The 19,992-nt window shown below is 43.5% G+C and overlaps 1 protein-coding gene across 2 annotated transcripts in view; it reads left to right on the forward strand.

The window, feature by feature from the left end:
• Positions 1-19,992, forward strand: part of LOC127450559 (noelin-2-like) — a 162,033-nt gene that overhangs the window by 108,506 nt on the left and 33,535 nt on the right. For both annotated transcript variants that reach the window (XM_051714786.1, XM_051714785.1), the window contains exon 2: positions 19,786-19,935. In XM_051714786.1, the coding sequence (XP_051570746.1) occupies positions 19,786-19,935 (150 nt within the window). The remainder of the gene's footprint in view (positions 1-19,785; positions 19,936-19,992) is intronic.

Below are 19,992 nucleotides of genomic sequence, written 5' to 3' on the forward strand. Positions count from 1 at the left end.
ACAATTGTAAAATATCTTTATATAAACAGGTGTTCCATGACCTTGGGAACCCTGGTAAACGTGTAGTACTGGTGTAAATGAGTGGGAAGTGATTCTTTAGAAAAGGATTTCGAATGTAGCTCCTTTCTATATTCTTTAACTGACAAAGGCTGCTCCTACAGCATTTGATACTGCCACTCCGTCATGACAATCCACGTGCATCTTGTTTGATACTGTAATACTGCAGACTTATTATTATAATTCCTGTGTGATTAATGCTGCCACTGTATAAGCAGATAGAAACAGCTTCTGTGCTGCCTTTGCAGTGTAAAATGGTAATAAATAGTGTACGGCTCTAGCTAGTGAACAATTTCCCAGTGACAAGCAGAAGTGGGTAGAGTAGCCAAAAACTGTACTCAAGTGGAAGTAAATGTAATGATGTTAATAATTACTTGAGTAAGAGAAAAAAGTATCCAATTAAAAGAATACTCAAGTAGCGAGCAACTAATTAATTTCATATGAAACGATGTACGTTAACTCCCCAGTATTCCATTACATTATATTGATTTAACATGTATTACAGAATAATTGTAATAATAATGATAATAATTTTATAATAATTCTTATTATTGTTGGAAATTCTTTCATCATTCATCCTCATGTTGTTTCAATCCCGTATGACTTTCTTTCTTCAATGCAACACAATTAAGGAGATGTCAGACAGAATGTTAGCCTTAGTTACCATTTATTTTCACTGCATGTTATTTTCCTCCATATTTTAAAAGGAAATGGTGATTGAGACTGTCAGTCTCTAACATTCTGTCTAGCATCTTTTGGGTTCCACAAAATACAGAAAGTCACACAGGTTTGGAACAACGCATTTTTTTGGAACAAAATGATGACAAAACATGAATTTATGGATGAACTATCACTTTAAGGACTAATCTGTCAATTAGAAGAGAAGTTTGGAAACCAGTTTCTAGTAATTATTACTGTGAAAAAGAATTTAGATCATTAGTTCTGTACAGTAAGGGTAAACTGCACCTTATCTCTGTATTTGTAAGTGTGTTAGGCTTATTTAAGTTCAGAGCTTGTTCTCTGTTGTCCATGAGAAAAATGTGCCACATCTGTCAAATGCAAAGTTGCAGTGTGCACGCTCAGAAATGCTCCAGTAAACCCGCACGTACGCTATAGGCAGAGCAAAAGGCATTTACACATAACGCAAATGTTTACATGGATTTATACAGTAGACACTGATGTGTTTCAGCACTGATATAAAAATGTATACTTAGAAACTGAAGTCATAAGAGCCCATAGTTACAGATTCACCCTGAAAATCACCACAACACAGACAAGCTCACGTTATCACAATTGTCAAAACTCATCTCAACGAGTTTTCTTAAGCTGGAGCTTCAGTTCTAATCTTGAAATAACCACTTGTCTTGGTGTAAAATGAAGGCATCGCTTGACTAAAGAAAGTGTTTGTTTGGCGCAAGTGACAAAGCGCAACTGTAAAGTTCCACTGTCGTAAAAGTCCCATTCAAAAGTCTCTCAATAAATTACGCATTTATAAACACTTATTTAATTAAAACCAGTAATGTAATGACAGGAATGTCGCCAAAGTAAAAGTAAGTTTTTTCATTAGAAATTTACTTGAGTAAGAGCAAAAAGTACCCACTATTAAACTTACTCTTAAAAGTAAATGTTTTCCAAAAAATGTACTCATGTAAATGTAACAGAGTAAATGTAGTGCATTACTACCCACCTTTGGTGACAATTAATCTTACTTTCCACATTGAACGTGAAAGTGCTGGACAATTTGACAATCACAGAAAACCAAAACATATTTTATATGTATTTTCATTTACAGTAATGTGTAACTGGACTGTGGACCAATGAGATTTCACATGGATGGGGCTACCCAGCTTGGCAGGACATAAATAAGTTCTGTCCGAATTCATGTACTGTTAGAATATGTATCGCATTTGATGTAGAACATACTTTTTTTGCAGTCAATGTACGATCTTTAGGTATGCAGGTAAGTGTGAATACATTCCCAGACATCTAGTGACCTGGTAGATCAAGTGCCGTTATATGTTGGAGCACCGGTATTTGTTGCGGGCAATGCATGTGCACGATCTCCAGCATGCGATCTCTGGATGTTGTAGCACTATCGGGGGTGTTCATCTATCTCTCTTTGCCCCCCCCCCCCCCCAGTGGCTGGGCCCCTGAAAGCTGTTCTCAAGAAATTTGATCCTTTGCAGGGTGTTAAAAGCAAATAAGAGGTAAAACACAGACATATGCAGATCTTCAGCCTGGCTCTTACGGATGAGAGCTCAAGCATTACTAATTAAACAGTGGCTTATTTTATCTGGCCTGTGTGTTCATAAATAACAGGGCTGTTCTGTAACATACCCACACACTGACACTGGATTGGATGGGCAGATCAGGAAAAGCAGAGATGCTACACACATCTGAGTGATGTGGTGTGATTCAGTGTGTGTGTGTGTGTGTATTTGTGTGTGTGCCCCTGTTCTTCACTCTGCCATTAGCAGTAGATGAGAGGAAATTACAGCAGAATGAATTGGTGGGTGGTAATGAGTCCAGGGGTGATTCTAATCAGTTCTTAAATTAAAACTCAACATTTATACAACATTAATGAACATGAAGTGCATTTGTGTGAAAGCGCAGCTCACCATTGGCCCCTTGGCTCATATCTCCCACCCGTCAGACTGGCACACGTGCCGCGCCAATGTTTAACATGTGAGGGGCAGATTGACACAACAGTTTTATCCGCTTGAGGGGCTGCGGGCGGCAGATTGGCCTGTAGATTGCGCCGGAGTTCGATGCTAACCATATCTGACGTGCACAGACACTAAGCCGTAGGTCCATCGGGACAGGAATGAGACTGATGGTGAAGGTTAAGGAGGTAATGCACTCAGACGGAATGGGAGACTCAAGCCAGTACAGGGCAGTGAGCACATTTCTTCAGATCAAAATACACTTGGGCTGGTCTCATATCAGCTATGAGTGGTCAGCGGAGCAGACCTCCCTTAGTTAACAAACTTGACCTCATTAGTTCATTAGTAGAGGCTTCAGAAATCTGAACTGTGTATGATAAGGGAGACATCCAAAATGTGCAGTGCTGGGGTGCTGCATTACCAGAGCTGAGAACCACTGCTCTATTGGCTCAGAGCTCAACACAAATCAACATGATCCCATGAGAAATCAACATATAATCAACATGTATTCAGCACTTGCATACTGTAAAAAGTACAGTAGTCCAACTACAAAACCCCAAAGAACACTCTAAATTAAAAACATATTACAGTACACTCACTCAAAAATGTTGTGCAGCTGCAAAATCAAAGTCAATGTGAGATACATTCTGCCTCAGCATCATGTTTTCACATCATTAGAAACAAGTGTGAACAATTTTGAGTCGTTGTGTGTAAACGATGACAACTGTGTTGTAGTTGTGTTTAACTATTGCTGCCCATGTTTACCGTTTTGCAATACAAGTGCATCACAGTGTGAAATGTGTTTTAGTGAGTGAGAATGTGTTTAGAGCAAAAATAGGGATTGATTCGACAAAGGTGTTTAGGCCACTGAGCATTTGGTTCAGAGAATGGGGTTTAGTGTTTTAGCAATTCATAAAACCTGTAATCACTCTTATGTCGTCTCAAACACATATGACTTTCTTTCTTCCGCGGAACACAAGCAAAGGTAATTTAATAGATATATAATTTCTGTTTGTCTATACAATGCAAGTAAATGGTTTCCAAATTTTCAAACTCCAAAAAGGACATAAAGGCCACATAAATATAATCCATAAGACTCCAGGGTGAGTAGATGATAAGAAAATTATAATTTTGGGGTGAACTTTTCCTTTAAAATCACAAAATCAACCTGAAACTACTAATAGTAGGTTACAAAACCAACAAAATTATCTTTAAGGTTTAGGCCAGTTAGAAATAGCTCCTTAAGGTAACAGTTGAAGGTTACCACTTTCTACCGTGTAGGACAAAAATTCATCATCATTCATTAAGTTGTGCTTTTTACATTATGCTTGTGAGGTAATAGTTTGACTGGTTGTTTTTGCCAATTTAAGCAGATTACTAGATCTGTGTTAAATATGTAAAGCTATTTTTAATATCAACTTCTGTTTTTTTACCTCTATGTGGTGTGCAGTCGACAAACTGTAGGAAAAAAGATAGATCTGTGTTCTTAGAACATTTTACTGAAGTGAATAGATATGTAGACATGCTTTTTTACACTTGAAAACGTACAGACGTTAATTATAATTATTTTAAGACTATTATTGTTGTCTTTTGATAAAAGTCATGCTCAGCAGCTCACAAAATGTCGGGAAATTATAGATTTTCTTTGTTCTTATAATACTTAAAACCTTTACAAAAGCCTCTTTTTAGGTCTGTAGACATACAAATTTTAAAGGATTAAAATTGTCTTTTGATCATTGCTTCAGTGACTAAATTGTTTCACACAAGACACTCATTTGTCACCACCTTCTGGCATCACCAGAAATGGTCACTTAATCATTAAATGGATCTAAAAGAATTTTGGTGAACGTAATCAAAACATTCGAGCCACTTGGATTTAAATCCCACAATGCACAAACACAGAGTAAAAAATAAAATTGTGCACATGCACACTTCTCATTATTGTAATTGATTAAATTATTTATTCATGGACCATCTTGTGCTCAGTCTTTTATTGTAATGTGTGAAACAGAAGTAAGTGCTCCACAAGATGCCCTTTATTTTTGCAGCTAATTTTGCAATTATTTTGCAATTATTTTTTAATCTTTAAAATACTACAAATATTAAAAGTAAATAATACGTATATATTAATGTAATACTTATATCATACTTAAATATTAATATACAGTACTGTGCAAAAGTCTTAGGCACATAAGATGTTTAACAAAATAATTTGTCTTAAGATGGTTATTTATATCTTCAGCTTTATTGTGTCAATAGGTAATATACATTTTAGACTCCCAAACATTCCTTCTGCAAATAGAATAGAATAGAATAGAATAGAATAGAAGAACAGGGAGCCCTGCAACAGATGGCATGACCCCTACAGAGTCCCCCACTAAACATCGAGTCAGTCTGGGATTACATGAAGAGACAGAAGCAATTGAGACAACTTCAATATATAGAAGAACTGTGGTGAATTCTCCAAGAAGCTTGGAACATCCTATCTGCCAACAACCAAGAAAAACTGTGTCCAGGTGTACCTAGGAGAAATGGTGCTGTTTTGAAGGCAAAGTTGGTCACACCATATATTGATTTAGCTTTTTTATGTTTACTGGACTTGAAAACTAATTATGGCACTATTTTTGAGGAAATCCTCACTACGCAACATTTTTCGCAAGTGCCTAAATCTTTTGCACAGTACTGTATACTGTAATATATTAATACTGCACTGAAAGTGTTGGGTCTGTGCGAGCCACCTACTGACAGCTGTGTGCCCCCCACTTTTAAAATGACTGCTATGCCCCTGGTAGCTTCGCTAGTTGTTAAATCAAGTAGCTTTTCAGTAGCGAAGCTATATTTTTGACAAGATAGCGGCATAGTGTTGACAAAAGCTACAACGCTACATCATGCCTTGTACCCGGTGTTTTCTAATGGCAGTTTTGAATCAGAACTAAAGATGTCAAAGATATTTCAAAGATATTTGAGTCGGTTCTTTATAATGAATTGGTCACACGTGATAGGAAAGTGGTCTGAATCGGTTCACGATTCAATCTGAATGACTCAGAAAGTTTGCGCAGCTGAATCATTTGGCTCACGCTCTCACTTTTCACAAGCTCGTGGAATATTTTATAACACAGCAAATAAAGATAATGCTGGTTGCAGTGGATCTACAATCAATCAATGGAAACCAAACCTGCAAAATACATCCTATCATTTGCCAGTGATGAAGAAAGTCTTTATTAAGTTCTATACGTGTGCAGTTTGAGAACAACTTCTGCAGATAAAGACATTTTTCCAACCAAAAAGTATCAAAACACTTATTGGCCTACACGAAAACACTTAAAAAAGTACCATGACATTTCCATGTTTTTGGACATGTACCATTACCTGGGAGCACCATGTTAATACAATAGTATATGAATATGGTAATCATATATCCATTTACCATGGTAACATGGTATTCTTTGAAGTACTTTGAAGCACCATGCAACTACAGAATGGTGCATAAATAGTTATGTCAAAGTACCATGGTGTTACCATCTGATACCATCAGAAATCACATTGTTATTGCCTAGATGTGCACACACACACACACAAGGAATTTGGCCTCTTATCAAAAGCTTCCAGTACATACAGAAATACAACAGCTAGACAAAGAATTACAGGATAAGATGAATAGTATACTGTATGTGCGCAGAGTTTTTATACAGAAAAGTGAAAATGAAATTATGTTTAAATGGGTATGGGTTTGTAGAGGTAATAGTATAATTATGAAAAATAAAATATAAAAATAGTGATTTTACATGTTGAACATATGGGCTTGTATAGGTTGCATGTCTAAATATGAATTTAGTCTAAATACGTGCACATACGTATTGCACCATACTGTATACTTGTATACTGTATTGCACTAAACTGTAATATACTGTACCATGGCTTTGATAAACGTCATGTGAATATATCTTTTAGGTGCTTTGTCTATGACAGTATGCTCTGTGTATCTGCAGTTAAAAAAAAAATGAAGTAGCTTAAATGTAGCAAGCTACTTTTGGCATGTAGCTTGTAGTGTAACTTGCTACTTTTTCTGAAGTGTAGCTTTAAGCTTAGCTTAACTAATTTTTCTGTTGAGTAGTTGGTAGCTTAGCTAGCTAAATTTAGTAGCTTGCCCAACACTGGTAACAGTATTGCTTAAGGTCAGCACTTGGACTGATACGCTTGGGCTGGTCTTATATCGGAGTGGACTGCCAGCACACACCATCGCAGAACCAGATAAAGCAAACTGCCCATACTGAACATGCGGGGGATGCGGTATTTCTGTATCGGCTCACCTGTAACCTCTCGGGGAGAATTCCATCTAGTATGGCAGAGCAGTTATAGTGTGTTCTTCATGGTAGTAACATGAAGCCCAGAAAATCACCTCTAATGGAATGAGGACCCCTCTAGACTTGACAGCCGCTGAATGCCAGACAGGGTAGGAAATTAGCACTGTGCCCAAAGAGAGCATTTATAACAGTATGTGGCATTCTGGTGCAAATTAATATGTGATGTCATGTTGAACAGAAGGAATGGGGTTAATGACTTTGAGCTAAGGCCAGCCTTAGCACATTTGAGTAAGAATAAAAACCACTGGGGAGATAGTGTTTGCGTGTGTGTGGGTGGGTCAGGTTTTGTCTACATTGTGGGACCAAATGGGGATAGTAAAACCTAAAATCACTTACATTTTAATAAAACTGTAAAAATCCAGAAATGTTTGTGTGTGGATTTGGTTTAGGGGACAGAAAATACAATTAGCTCAGTATAAAACAATAGAAGCCAGTGGAAAGTCTCCATTAGGACAGAAAACCGTGTGTGTGTGTGTGTGTGTACAGGTTTGGCTTTACTTGTGAGTGCCACATTTCTGGAAATGTCCTCACTAATATGGAAACTTGTTGAAAATCCACTAGTGAGGACATTTTAGGTGGTTCTCACTATTAAAAAAGGTCCATAAATCAGGCAAATCATGTTTAGCTTTTAATCTACTGATGTGTGCAGGTTTCTGTAAGAGTTAGGTTTAGGGGATAGAAAATATAATTAGCCTGCTATGAAATCAATGGAAGTCTAGGAGATGTGTGAAACAAACCTGTGTGTTTGTGTGTGTGTGTGTGTGTGGACAGGTTTGGGTGTTTTACCAGGAAATTTTTTTAGGTTACAAACTGGTAATTACAAGGGTATAATGCTATAAATGTGGTTTATGAGGGCATTTCTAGTGTCCCCATAATTCAAATCGCTTAAAAAAACATACTAAACGATGTTGTTTTGAAAATGTAAAAATGCTGAAAGTTTTTTGTGAAGGTTAGGTTTAGGGTTAGGGTTAGGTGATAGAATCTGTTAGGCCTCATGTATTCAGAAGTAAGACAAAGGCAGGCCTAACACAGTCGTAAAGCCTGACTGAGGCCTACACACACAGTCATAAATCTTACTGATAAAAACCGGGCCAAAATCAAACAAAGGGAGTCCAAAACAGACTACAAATCCCATGAAGCTTTTCTCACTTTGCACCTGTGTGTGAAATTCCAAAGGATTGAACTCTCAACTCCTATTGGATGAGGTGCACAACATAATGCCCCTCAACCATGACGTCATCGGGAGTAGAAATACCTCTGAGATCCTTCTGGGCATTGCTTCCAGCAACTTTGCATGCTGAGCGTAGATGCAGCTCATCGCTGCTCTCAGGTGTAGCCATGTTGCACAATGAAGTAACGTATGACTTGAAACTTTGGCCATACAGTCTCCATCTCGCTGGACGAGTTGAGATTACTCTGTGTTCCACCGAATACTCTAACGGATCCGAAGGAGACCACCGAGCAATCCGCATCTTCATCCATTTGCCTGCAGAAGTGAAGAAAGAAGATTTCTCTTCTAAACCTGAGAGCAGCGATCACCGAGTCGACGCCGCTGATTTCTCCGCCAGCCCGCCGAGAATCAGCAGCCGTACCGCCCACCGAAAGAGCGAGGAAACAGCCTCCCGTCATCACCCGTGCCTCGAGGAACCGAGTCGGAGATAAAGGACGGATGAACACACATTCTACCTGCGTCTTTATCTTTGATAATTATTAATTATGGCTAATAACCAAACCCGCTCCTGAATATAGCGCACAACAAATCTATAGTTCGTACAGTATAAAAATCATTATGTCTATGGAGAGTACTCATAAGGATAGCTGCACCAACATGTATGTGTGTGTCTGTGTGGAGCATGAGTGTGTTTGTACAGTATGTGTGTCTGTCTCTCATACCTTTAGGCTTTGCAAGCACCTTCACTGGAATGAGATGGAAGATATTGTGCCCTAATCTACTGGGTCACAGGAAGCAGTGCTGTGTATTTTTAGTCCTTTAATCTTTAATGTCTTTTAAAAAAACAAACAAAAAAATAAAACAATTCTTTTTAAGAAAGGTTGGTACTGAAAATATGTAGCGTGTGCTACCTAAATGAAAATGTGCTTGAATGCTGAAAAGTGGACCAGGAGGAGAAAAAAAGGAAGGATAAAGTGACTCAAAGAGAGAGAGAGAGAGAGAGAGAGAGAGAGAGAGAGAGAGAGAGAGAATAAATTGGGGAAAGAGAAATGTGCTCCATCCAAAATGAATGAAAACAACAGTTAATTTTCCCCTGCAACTACAGACTCAACAAATGAATAAAATTGAACATACAAGCATCATTAGACATTTGAAATGAATTGCAGCTCCAAAACGAATGTAGATGTTATCAGATCTTAAAAGGCATTGAAGATTTACACATTTTCCGACTAGTAAACAATTTAGAGAAAGATTCTAATGAGAAACAGAACAATCAAACCCAGAAATTGAGAAGGCCATAAGAAACAAACAGAGGATAAAATGTGGCTTTCCTATTTCCCAAAATAAAAATCCCTCAAAGAGATTTTTTTCCTTAAAAACACTGACCATATGCACTTTGTAATGCATAAAAAAAACTGATAAATGGTAGAATTGTAATCATAAATGATCGCAAAATACAGTAGGGTCCAAATGTCAATGACCACATTGAAAATCTATTTGCTTTTTTTTAGTAGAAACAGTAATACATTGTACTGTAGGAACAGTAAATCATGGTAACCGTAGGATTTTGAAAAAATTAATGCAAAAATGTATGAATGAAAATGAAGAACAAATATTTAAGATTCTGCACCATTTCTAGAGTAAGTCACTAATCAAATGTAAGCAAATTAGTGACATTGAACATTTCAGCTCCTTTGTACAAAAGATTAGAATTCCTTGCTGCCACTGAAGCACTTAAAGCGCTCAAATCGTGCTGGTATGGATCATGGATTACATGGATCATCAGGTTTGCACAAATTTATAGAGTCCATGCCCACTCAAGTGCATGCTGTCATTTAATGGTAAATACTAAATTTACATTTTTTAATTCAACTTTTAACTTTTAATTTGTGATGGAAAGTTGTTTGTGTCTATTAAATAATACAAATCGAAAAATAGAAGCTTTTTAACTAGTGGCCTCAGGCTGCACATGAATTATCAAGAAGAAAAAGTTTTCAGCTCAATAATCTTCTCTATTGTCACGTTTTATTGCAAAATTGTGTTTAGCTGTATTTTGGAACCTTTAAATATTATTGTCTCTGCATCTTAATTTACCAGTCAAATCACGTTGTTTTTGTCAAATTAAATTTTTGCAGTCAAGCTTATAAAGAATTATTGAGTTGAATCACAGTCATTTGAACTAAATTGAGTAGGAGGCAGAGAGATTGTCCAGAGAGGGATAGAATCGAAGGCACAGAGAAATGAACAGGTAATGAGCGTGATTTGGAGGGAGGAACAGTGGGAATGTAGAGACAGAGAGAGAGCAGAGAGTGGCAGGGACTGGCAGGAGTGACAGGATGTGACAGAGAGCTCATGGGGCGGCAGCTGTTTAACTCTCCAATCACACAGTCTCCCTACCCACTCGCTCATGTAAACTGATCGGAGAAATATGTGTGTAGAGAGAGAGAGAGAGAAAGTAGTGTGAGGGAAGGTTAGAGCAGAAGGAGAAATTTTATTGCCACTCCTCTTTCTTGTAAATGCTATCTGCCTTTTATGTCATTGTTAATGGATCCTTTCCATTCCAGCTTTGTTCTTTTCTGTTGACTGCTGCATGTTTAGATCTGTGGGTGTTTTTGCATCAGATTTTGCCTACACTGTAAAGAATTACTGTAAATTTATGGCCAAATTATTACAGCAATTTATTGTGATTCTTAAATACAGTAGTTTGCTGTTAAAATGTTGCATTCTGGGAGATCAAGAGCAGGCTCACTGTGAAGTGCCTAGTTTTACGGTAAATAGCTGTTCTATGCATGGCATTAAGGGAAAATGAACATTTAAAATCATGATATTATCTTGGTGAAAGCTATAGTGACATTTTGAAATGTATATTTTAACCCCCAATGAAAATTTTAGTTTGTGGCAAATGGTTAGTGTTCATGATATTTCTGACCATCACCTCTGTTCTTTATCATCTCACATCAGCCTTCACTTGTCTGTCTAATGAGAAGTCAAATAAAAAAAAATCAACCTTTGAAGCAATGTACATATAAAATGTACAATTTTGCCAGGATTGAACAGTGTATTTTTTTTTATTATTTTTTATGAAAAAAACAACAACAAGCTGTATACAGTAAAATAACAGTATAGCACTGCATTGTGGGTTATAATGGTGAAATACCCATAAGCCTTTGCGCTTGAATAAGTATGTATGCTTTGGCAAATGCATTGGGGCTACAAAAAATAAACTAAAAATAAAAAAATTCACAAAAGTTTTTATTCAGACTTAATAGAAGTCTTAGTTTAATTAGTGTTGTTGTTTTGTTCTCAGTAGTTGTGTTTTGTTTGAAGTCACCATTATGGTGATTAGTGTTCTCTTGAGCTGGCACCTTGGACCTTCTTTATTATTATATTATGTTCTTCCAGCCAGTCAGTTTGTGTTTAAGTATAACACAAGTTGTTGCACTGTGCTACTTGGAAGACGAAACGTCATGGTTACTGGTGTAATCTCCGTTCCCTGATGGCGGGAACGAGGAGTTGGTGTCAATGTAGTGAGACTAGGGGTCACTCTTGGGAGCCCGAGACACCTCTGGTCTTTGATAAAAGGCCAATGAAAATTGGCGAGTGGTATTTGCATGCCACTCCCCCGAACATACGGGTATAAAAGGAGCTGGTATGCAACCAATCATTCAGGTTTTACGCTGAGGAGCCGATATAAGGTCCGGCCATTTCAGCGGGTAGTTCAGCGTTGTGGCAGGAGGGACCAACGTCTCGTTCCCTCCATCAGGGAATGGAGGTTACACCAGTAACCATGATGTTCACTATCTGTCACTCACTCAACGTTGGTGTCGATGTAGTGACACTAGGGGTCCCTATACAAAACGCCACAAGGCTGAACTGTGTTACGTGAACTGGCGGTGTGTGGTGGGCAGACTTGCTGTGTGCCTCATAGCCAGCACACCAGGTCAACACGTAACCTCCCCCAACACAGTTATGAGTGTCGAACGGCCCTTTTTGGGGACAAGTCGACTACCCAGAGATAGAGACAGGCTTAACCCAGTCGTGGCCTCTTTCCCCTTCTCTTTTTCCACTCCCTAAAAAAGAAGGGGGATTATCCAACTGGGCCTCCAGGTCTAGTCAGGGGGTGTCCCTCCCAAGGGGAGGACACCGCGGAGACCACACCTCGCCCCAAGTGAGGGGGGGATATTTAAGTGGAAGAATACATCACATGGTCTTTCCAACCATGTGGAGAGCCTTCAAGGTAGATCCTGCCCAATGGGGGAGGAGTTACTACAACATGGAGACTGGGGCAGAGGGGCTCTGCCCAAGGAAGATGCAGTTTGCCAGCAGGGAAATGAATTAGTGGAAGATATAGATCGCATGGGGTTAGCCTTACAGGGAACCGCCACATGCGGAGCACCTAGCCCAGAACAGCGCTCTTAGTTAGCGCGTGTACTGGGCCGGCAGCAAGTCTCTCCGAAAACTCGACTGCCACAGGGCTCGGAGGAAGTCAACCAGGGAACAACTTTTGTGAACACTACTGGGAATTAACAGCGCACGTCTTCAGCTCAAAAGGAGGTGGAAGGCGCTATGTGCAAGCGATACACCCGGCCGGCTATCCTGGTCTTATCCGCTTGTGTTGCGTGCCACTACCTGGGACGAAACCGGTTCCCCCCGGAGGTTGTAGAACCTTGCAAAGGTGTTGGGTGTTGCCCATCCTGCTTCTCTGCAATGTCTGTTAGAGAGGCACCTCTGGCCAGGGCCCAAGAAGCCGCTACACCACGGGTAGAATGGGCTCGTAGCCCTACCGGGGGCGGCATGTTTTGGGCGAGATATGCCATAGTTATGGCGTCAATGAGCCAGTGGGCGATCCTCTGCTTGGAGACAGCGCTTCCTTTCCGCTGTGCACCAAAGCAGACAAAGAGCTGCTCAGAGACTCTAAAGTTCTGCGTGCAATCCAAATAGATGCGTAAAGCGCGCACCGGACACAGCAACGACAGGGCTGGGTCTGCCTCCTCCTGCGGCAGTGCTTGCAGGTTCACCACCTGGTCCCTAAAAGGAGTGGTGGGAACCTTGGGCACATAGCCTGGTCGGGGTCTCAGGATCACGTGAGAATAGCCCGGACCGAACTCCAGGCACATTTTGCTGACAGAGAACACTTGCAGGTCACCTACCCTCTTGATGGAAGTGAGTGCAGTCAGGAGGGCAGTCTTCAAGGAGAGTGCCTTAAGCTCGGCTGACTGCAAAGCTCAAAGGGGCTCTCTGTAGACCCTGAAAAACTACAGAGGTCCGATGAGGGATCGAGGCGCAGCCTGGAGGGATTCAGCCTCCTGGCGCCTCTTAGGAACCTGATGATCAGATCATGCTTCCCTAAGGACTTACCGTCGACTGCGTCGTGGTGTGCTGCTATGGCAGCAACGTACACCTTCAAGGTGGAAGGGGACAGCCTCCCTTCCGATCTCTCTTGCAGGAAGGAAAGCACTGATCTGACTGTGCATCTCTGGGGGTCTTCCCGATGGGAAGAACACCACTTAGCGAACAGACGCCACTTAAAAGCATACAGGCACCTCGTAGAGGGAGCCCTAGCCTGAGTGAACGTGTCTACCATCGCAGGTGGGAGACAGCTTAGGTCTTCCGCGTCCCGTCCAGGGGCCAGACATGGAGATTCCAGAGGTCTGGGCGTGGGTGCCGGATGGCGCCCCTTCCCTGAGAAAGAAGGTCCTTCCTCAGGGGAATTTGCCCAAGGGGAGCTGTCGCAAGGAGCGTGAGGTCCGAGCACCATGTCTGGGCGGGCCAGTAGGGTGCTTATCAGGACGACCTTCTCCTCATCTGCCCTGACCTTGCACAGGGTCTTTGCAAGCAGGCTCACTGGGGAAAAACACATATTTGTGAATGCCAGGGGACCAGCTGTGTGCCAGCGCATCTATGCCGAGGAAGGCCTCGGTCAGGGCGTACCAGAGCGGGCAGTGGGGAGGATTCTTGGGAGGCGAACAGGTGCAACTGTGCCTGTTGAATCGACTCCAAATCAGCTGGACCACCTGAAGGTGGAGTCTCCACTCTCCCTTGAGGGTAACCTGTTGTGACTGCGCGTCCGCCGAAGTGTTGAGGTTGCCCGGGATGTGAGTGGCTTGCAGCGACTTGAGGTGCTGGAGGAGATGGCGGCCGAGTTGTGACATACAGCGGGAGCGCAGACCGCCTTGGCGGTTGACATATGCTACCGCTGCCGTGCTGTCTGTCCGAACTAGCACGTGCTTGCCCTGGATAAATGGCCGGAACCTCCGCAAGGCGAGCAGAATTGCCAGTAACTCGAGGCAGTTGATGTGCCAACGCAGCCGCGGACCCGTCCAGAGGCCGGCGGCTGCGCGCCCGTTGCCAACAGCGCCCCAGCCCATTTTGGGGGCATCTGTCATGACCACGATGCGCCTGGAGACCAGTTCTAGGGGAACACCTGCTCGTAGAAATGAGAGGTCGGTCCAAGGGCTGAAAAGACGGTGACAGACCGACGTAATGGCCACACGGTGTGTCCCCTGGCGCCATGCCCATCTCGGGACTCGAGTCTGGAGCCAGTGCTGAAGCGGCCTCATATGCATCAACCCGAGCGGGGTGGCCACCGCCGAGGATGCCATATGCCCCAGGAGCCTCTGAAAAAGTTTCAGTGGAACCGCTGTTTTCTGTTTGAACGCCTTCAAACAGGCCAGCACTGACTGGGCGCGCTCGTTCGTAAGGCGCACCGTCAAGGAGACCGAGTCCAACTCCAAACCGAGAAAAGAGATGCTCTGAACCGGGAGGAGCTTGGTCTTTTCTCAGTTGACCTCAAGCCCTAGTCGGCTGAGGTGTGAGAGCACCAGGTCCCTGTGTGCGCATAACATGTCTCGAGAGTGAGCTAAGATTAGCCAGTCGTCAACATAGTTGAGAATGCGAATGCCCACCTCCCTTAACGGGGCAAGGGCAGCCTCTGCGATCTTCGTAAAGACGCGAGGAGACAGGGACAGGCCGAAAGGGTGGACTTGTACTGATACGCCTGACCTTTGAACGTGAACCGCAGTAAGGGTCTGTGTTGAGGAAGGATAGATACGTGAAAGTACGAATCCTTCGGGTCTACCGCCACGAACCAATCTTGATGCCGGACGCTCGCTAGAATGCGTCTTTGCTTCAGCATCTTGAACGTGAGTCTGTGTAAAGCCCGGTTCAGTACTCGCAGTTCCAAGATTGGCCGCAACCCACCACCTTTTTTCGATACAATGAAGTAGGGGCTGTAAAACCCTTTCTTCATCTCGGCTGGAGGGACAGGTTCTATCGTGTCCTTCCGTAGGAGGGTAGCGATCTCCACGCAAGGTAGCAGCGTTTTCGTCTTTCACCAAGGTGAAGTGGACACCGCTGAACCTGGGCGGAATCCGGCGAAGTGAATCGCGCAGCCGAGTCGGACGGTCCGGACCAGCCCTTGTGACAGACTGGAAGGTGCAAGCCATGCGTCCAAGTTCCGCGCAAGGGGGACCAAAGGGACAACGTCATCGGATGTACCAGCAGGTGGGGCCTCGTGGCGGGGTGGAGCTCGAGGTGCCACACCACGTCGTGGCCGTGCTGAGTCCGAGGACATCGAAGCACTTACCTGGCTCCTTGTGACCACCCCCGGAACAGCCTGGGACGGGGGAGGAAGAGGCCTGTCCTCATGACCCGTGGAGACTGTCACATCGGGGGCAGATTTGTGCCACAGCTGGGCGCTCAGGGCGGGAGACCGCCGCTGGAGCACCAACCTGCCAAATGAAGTGGTGGACGGTGGTCGTGATGCCAGCCGTACACACCGGATACGTGACCCAGGGAACAAGGAAACCACTCTTGCTGAGCTCTTGAGTACTGCAGCCACTTGGGCATGCAGCGCAATTAAATGCAAAAGGTAACAAAAAGATGAAGATCTGCTTACCAGCTCCAGAGCAGCGGGTTTCGTTGTCCCTGGGTCGCCTGTCTCAAGGGCGCTTTGAAGCCTTTCACGGGTTCTGGGCGGCCGTGAGACGGGTGGCGTCTGCTTCCTGCGGTGGGCTCCACGCCGGGGCCAGGCCGAAGGGGCGGGCTGCGGCAGAGCTGGTGCAGTCACCGCAGGGGGACGCCCTTGGCGATGAGTAGATGGGGTGCGGGATCTTGAGCCATGCCGGGGCAGGATATGCCGGCTAGCATCCATCTACTGCTCTACCATCGAGAACTGCTGGGCAAAGTCCTCGATGGTGTCGCCGAATAGGCCCGCCTGGGAAATGGGGGCAGCAAGGAATCGTGTCTTGTCGGCCTCACCCATCTCGACCAGGTTGAGCCAAAGGTGGCGCTCCTGGACCACTAGTGTGGCCATCGTCCGCCCGAGAGACCACGCTGTGACCTCCGTCACTCAGAGAGTGAGGTCAGTCGCCGAGCGCAGTTCCTGCATCAAACTTGGGGCGGAACTACCCTCGTGCAGTTCCTTTAGCACCTTGGTGGACTTGCAGGAGAGCCATGGCGTGCAGGGCGGAGGCGGCTTGTCCAGCGGCACCGTAGGCCTTGGCCGTCAGAGACAACATAAACCTAAAGCCTTGGACGGGGGCTTTGGGCACCCGCGCCAGGTGGCGGCGCTCTGCAGGCATAGGTGCACCGCGAGCGCCTTTATCCACCGGGTGATTGCCGAATAACCCTTGGCCGCCCCACCATCGAGGGTAGTGAGAGCGGGGAAGCTGAAAAGATCGGGACCGGGCAGTAAAAAGTGCCTTCCGCGACCTTGTCAGCTCTTCATGCACTTCCGGGAAGAAAGGAACGGGGCGGGGCGTGGCTTTGAGCGGCGCCGCGAGCCCAGGAACCAATCACCGTGCCGCGAGGGTTCAGGGAAGAGCGGTGAAATCCACTCTAACCGACGCTCGCAGCTGCCCGGGAAAGCATGTTGTCATCTCCGCGTCAGCCTGTGACTGGGCGATCAACCCTGAAGGGAGGAGCCCAGCTAAGGCTTCCGACTGGACGAGCCCACTCTCCGATGCTGCGCTCGAGAGCTCATCACTTTCGCGGGCTCCGAATAAGAGGTCGAATTCGCCGTGAGACGAGCCGGCGGACTCACCCAGAAGCCCGTTCAGGGCAGACGAGCGTGCTGGGGAATGGGAGGTCTGCGGGGGGATACCTGGCGGAGGCGGTCCCATTGGGGTCCCCAAATCGCCCCCTGTGCTAGCCGTGCTGGCCTCAAACTCGTGGGTAAAAGGACCGAGGCGGGAGCCTCTGGGGTGGCTCGCTTTCTTACGAAGGCGAGCCGCGACCGCAACGTTACCATGGACATATTCTTGCAATGAGAACATGAGCATCCACGAACGCTATCTCCGCGTGAGCAGTGCCCAGACACGAAAGACAGTGATCGTGACCATTAGAAGGCGAGAGATAACGAGCACAACCAGGAATAACACACAATCGGAAAAGCATCTTTAAAAAGACGTGTCTTTAAAAATACGTTCCGTTTGTGCGCTCTTTTAGAGAAATATATACTCTTTTAGAGGGGAAAAATGCTCTTTCAGAAAATATACTCTCTAGTTTTTCTGCCGAAGCGCCCAGGGGCATTCTCTGCAGTGCACCAGTGCAGAGGAGGGAGAAGCCGCTGAAATGCGCTGTCAGATCCAGCAGAGGTGAATGAACAGTAGTATTCAGCTCAGTGAGCATGACCGTTCGGCTCCGAATAGAAAATCTGAATGAGTGGTTGCATACCAGCTCCTTTTATACCCGTATGTTCGGGGGAGTGGCATGCAAATACCACTCGCCAATTTTCATTGGCCTTTTATCAAAGACCAGAGGTGTCTCGGGCTCCCAAGAGTGACCCCTAGTGTCACTACATCGACACCAACGTCGAGTGAGTGACAGATAGGGAACCTAAGGTCAGACTGAATATCTGATCCTACCTTATAAATGGCACTATATGTGGTAATAGTGATGCATTACACACAAAAGCAAAAAACACTAAAGGATATTAGAGCAAAATTATATAAGCATATTTAGTGTTTGGGTGTGGGGGGGTTGATGTTGGATGGGTCAAGGAGGCCTATTGCACCACCTTTAATGAGCTGCTGGCGCGCCCCTACGCATTGCATAACTTGCATATATGGTTTTTGCGCCACTGCAAGTCACACGCAGAAATCAACTCTTGGCATACAAAATGCAACAATGGTGACAATTAACAAACAAACTTTTACGTAGAAAATAAAAGCTGAACATTAAAATACAAGTAACTTAGACTACAACAAAAACAATGTCAAAATAAACCAGCAAATAGTAAAAAATCGAAGTAAATTCTTCATGCCGCAGTGCATGCTGGGAACATAGCTGTTAATTTCAACAACAGTAGACAGTATGTAATTTAACAGCAATATGCTGCTAAATTGCAGCTGTATACTGTAGCTGTCAAAAACAGTATCTTGCTGTTAATTTCAAGAACGGTAACACACCGTATTTTTACAGTATAATGCTGGCAACCATCCCCTCAAGGATATTAAATCCTGAAATCACCTACAGTACATTGTGGGGACCAGCCAATAGTCCCCATGAGTAAAGCAGCTTAATAAACATACTAAATTATGGCCTGGCTCTAAGAGAACCCAATGCCATTTTAATAGCTGGAAAAAAAATGCACAACATTTGAAGAATCAGATTACTTTCCCATGATTCATGACTTTCCCATACCATACAAGAACAGATGATTAACAAAATTTCAGCTTTTATAGCTTGCTTCAATTGTCCTCCATGACAAAATGACATTACTTATGTTTGGTGTCTCAGAGACCTCAGATATAAAACATTTAAATTCAAATCAATGCAATTCATTTTTACATATTAAGATGCAATGTAGCGATACACCCAAACCAGTTGTTTATTTTGATTTTTTTTATACAAAATTTTTTCCACAATATGTTTTTTGATTGGGTCAAATTGAACCAAACAGAAACAACATCACTAGAATGGATAGCAGTCATTTTTCTGAAAAGTGGCAAAGTCTGCTTCATGGTAAAACAGCTTCAATTATATCTGGGCGTTGATTATGCCAGAGAAACATGTTCAAACAATATGAATGGGAGAAACAAGAGTTTAATTTCAAAATTAGTAATGTTATAAAACATTGGGGACTCTTGTACTCCAAACAGTAAAGTCATGTGGGTTAATGAAAATGTAAAAATGCAGAAAGGTTTCAGTCAGAGTTACATTTAGGGGTCGGGGTAAGGATTTGAAAATACAATTAGCTTAGTATTAAAACAATAGAAGTCAAAGAAAAGTCCCCACCATTATAGATAAATTAATGTTTGTGTGTGTGTGTGTGTGTGTGTGTGTGTGTGTGTGTGTGTAGTTCAATGTCTCTGATTAATACACAAGACATCCACCCCACATAGAAAAGCAGCTTTATTGATCCAAAGTGGTTCTATTTCCTCCAAGTGTCTAAGCTGATCAGAACATCCTCCCATCACAGATGCCACATTATATCTTGCTCATGCATTTTGCTCTTTCTCTCCATGCATCTCTCTAGCTGCCTCTTTTTTTTTTTTTTTTTTACATCTCTATCTCTTTGTCTATACAGGCCCTGTATCCGAGCCCAGAGGAGGGCTGGCAAATCTACAGTTCGGCGCAGGACGCAGATGGGAAGTGTATATGCACCGTTGTGGCTCCAGCACAGAACATGTGTAATCGAGACCCACGCAGCAGACAGCTCCGCCAACTTATGGAGAAGGTGACAGTCTTAAATTGCATACAATAGGTCTCATTCACTTATAATTGTATAATTATA

This window comes from Myxocyprinus asiaticus, chromosome 13 (genome assembly GCF_019703515.2).
Source record: "Myxocyprinus asiaticus isolate MX2 ecotype Aquarium Trade chromosome 13, UBuf_Myxa_2, whole genome shotgun sequence".
Taxonomy (NCBI): domain Eukaryota; kingdom Metazoa; phylum Chordata; class Actinopteri; order Cypriniformes; family Catostomidae; genus Myxocyprinus; species Myxocyprinus asiaticus.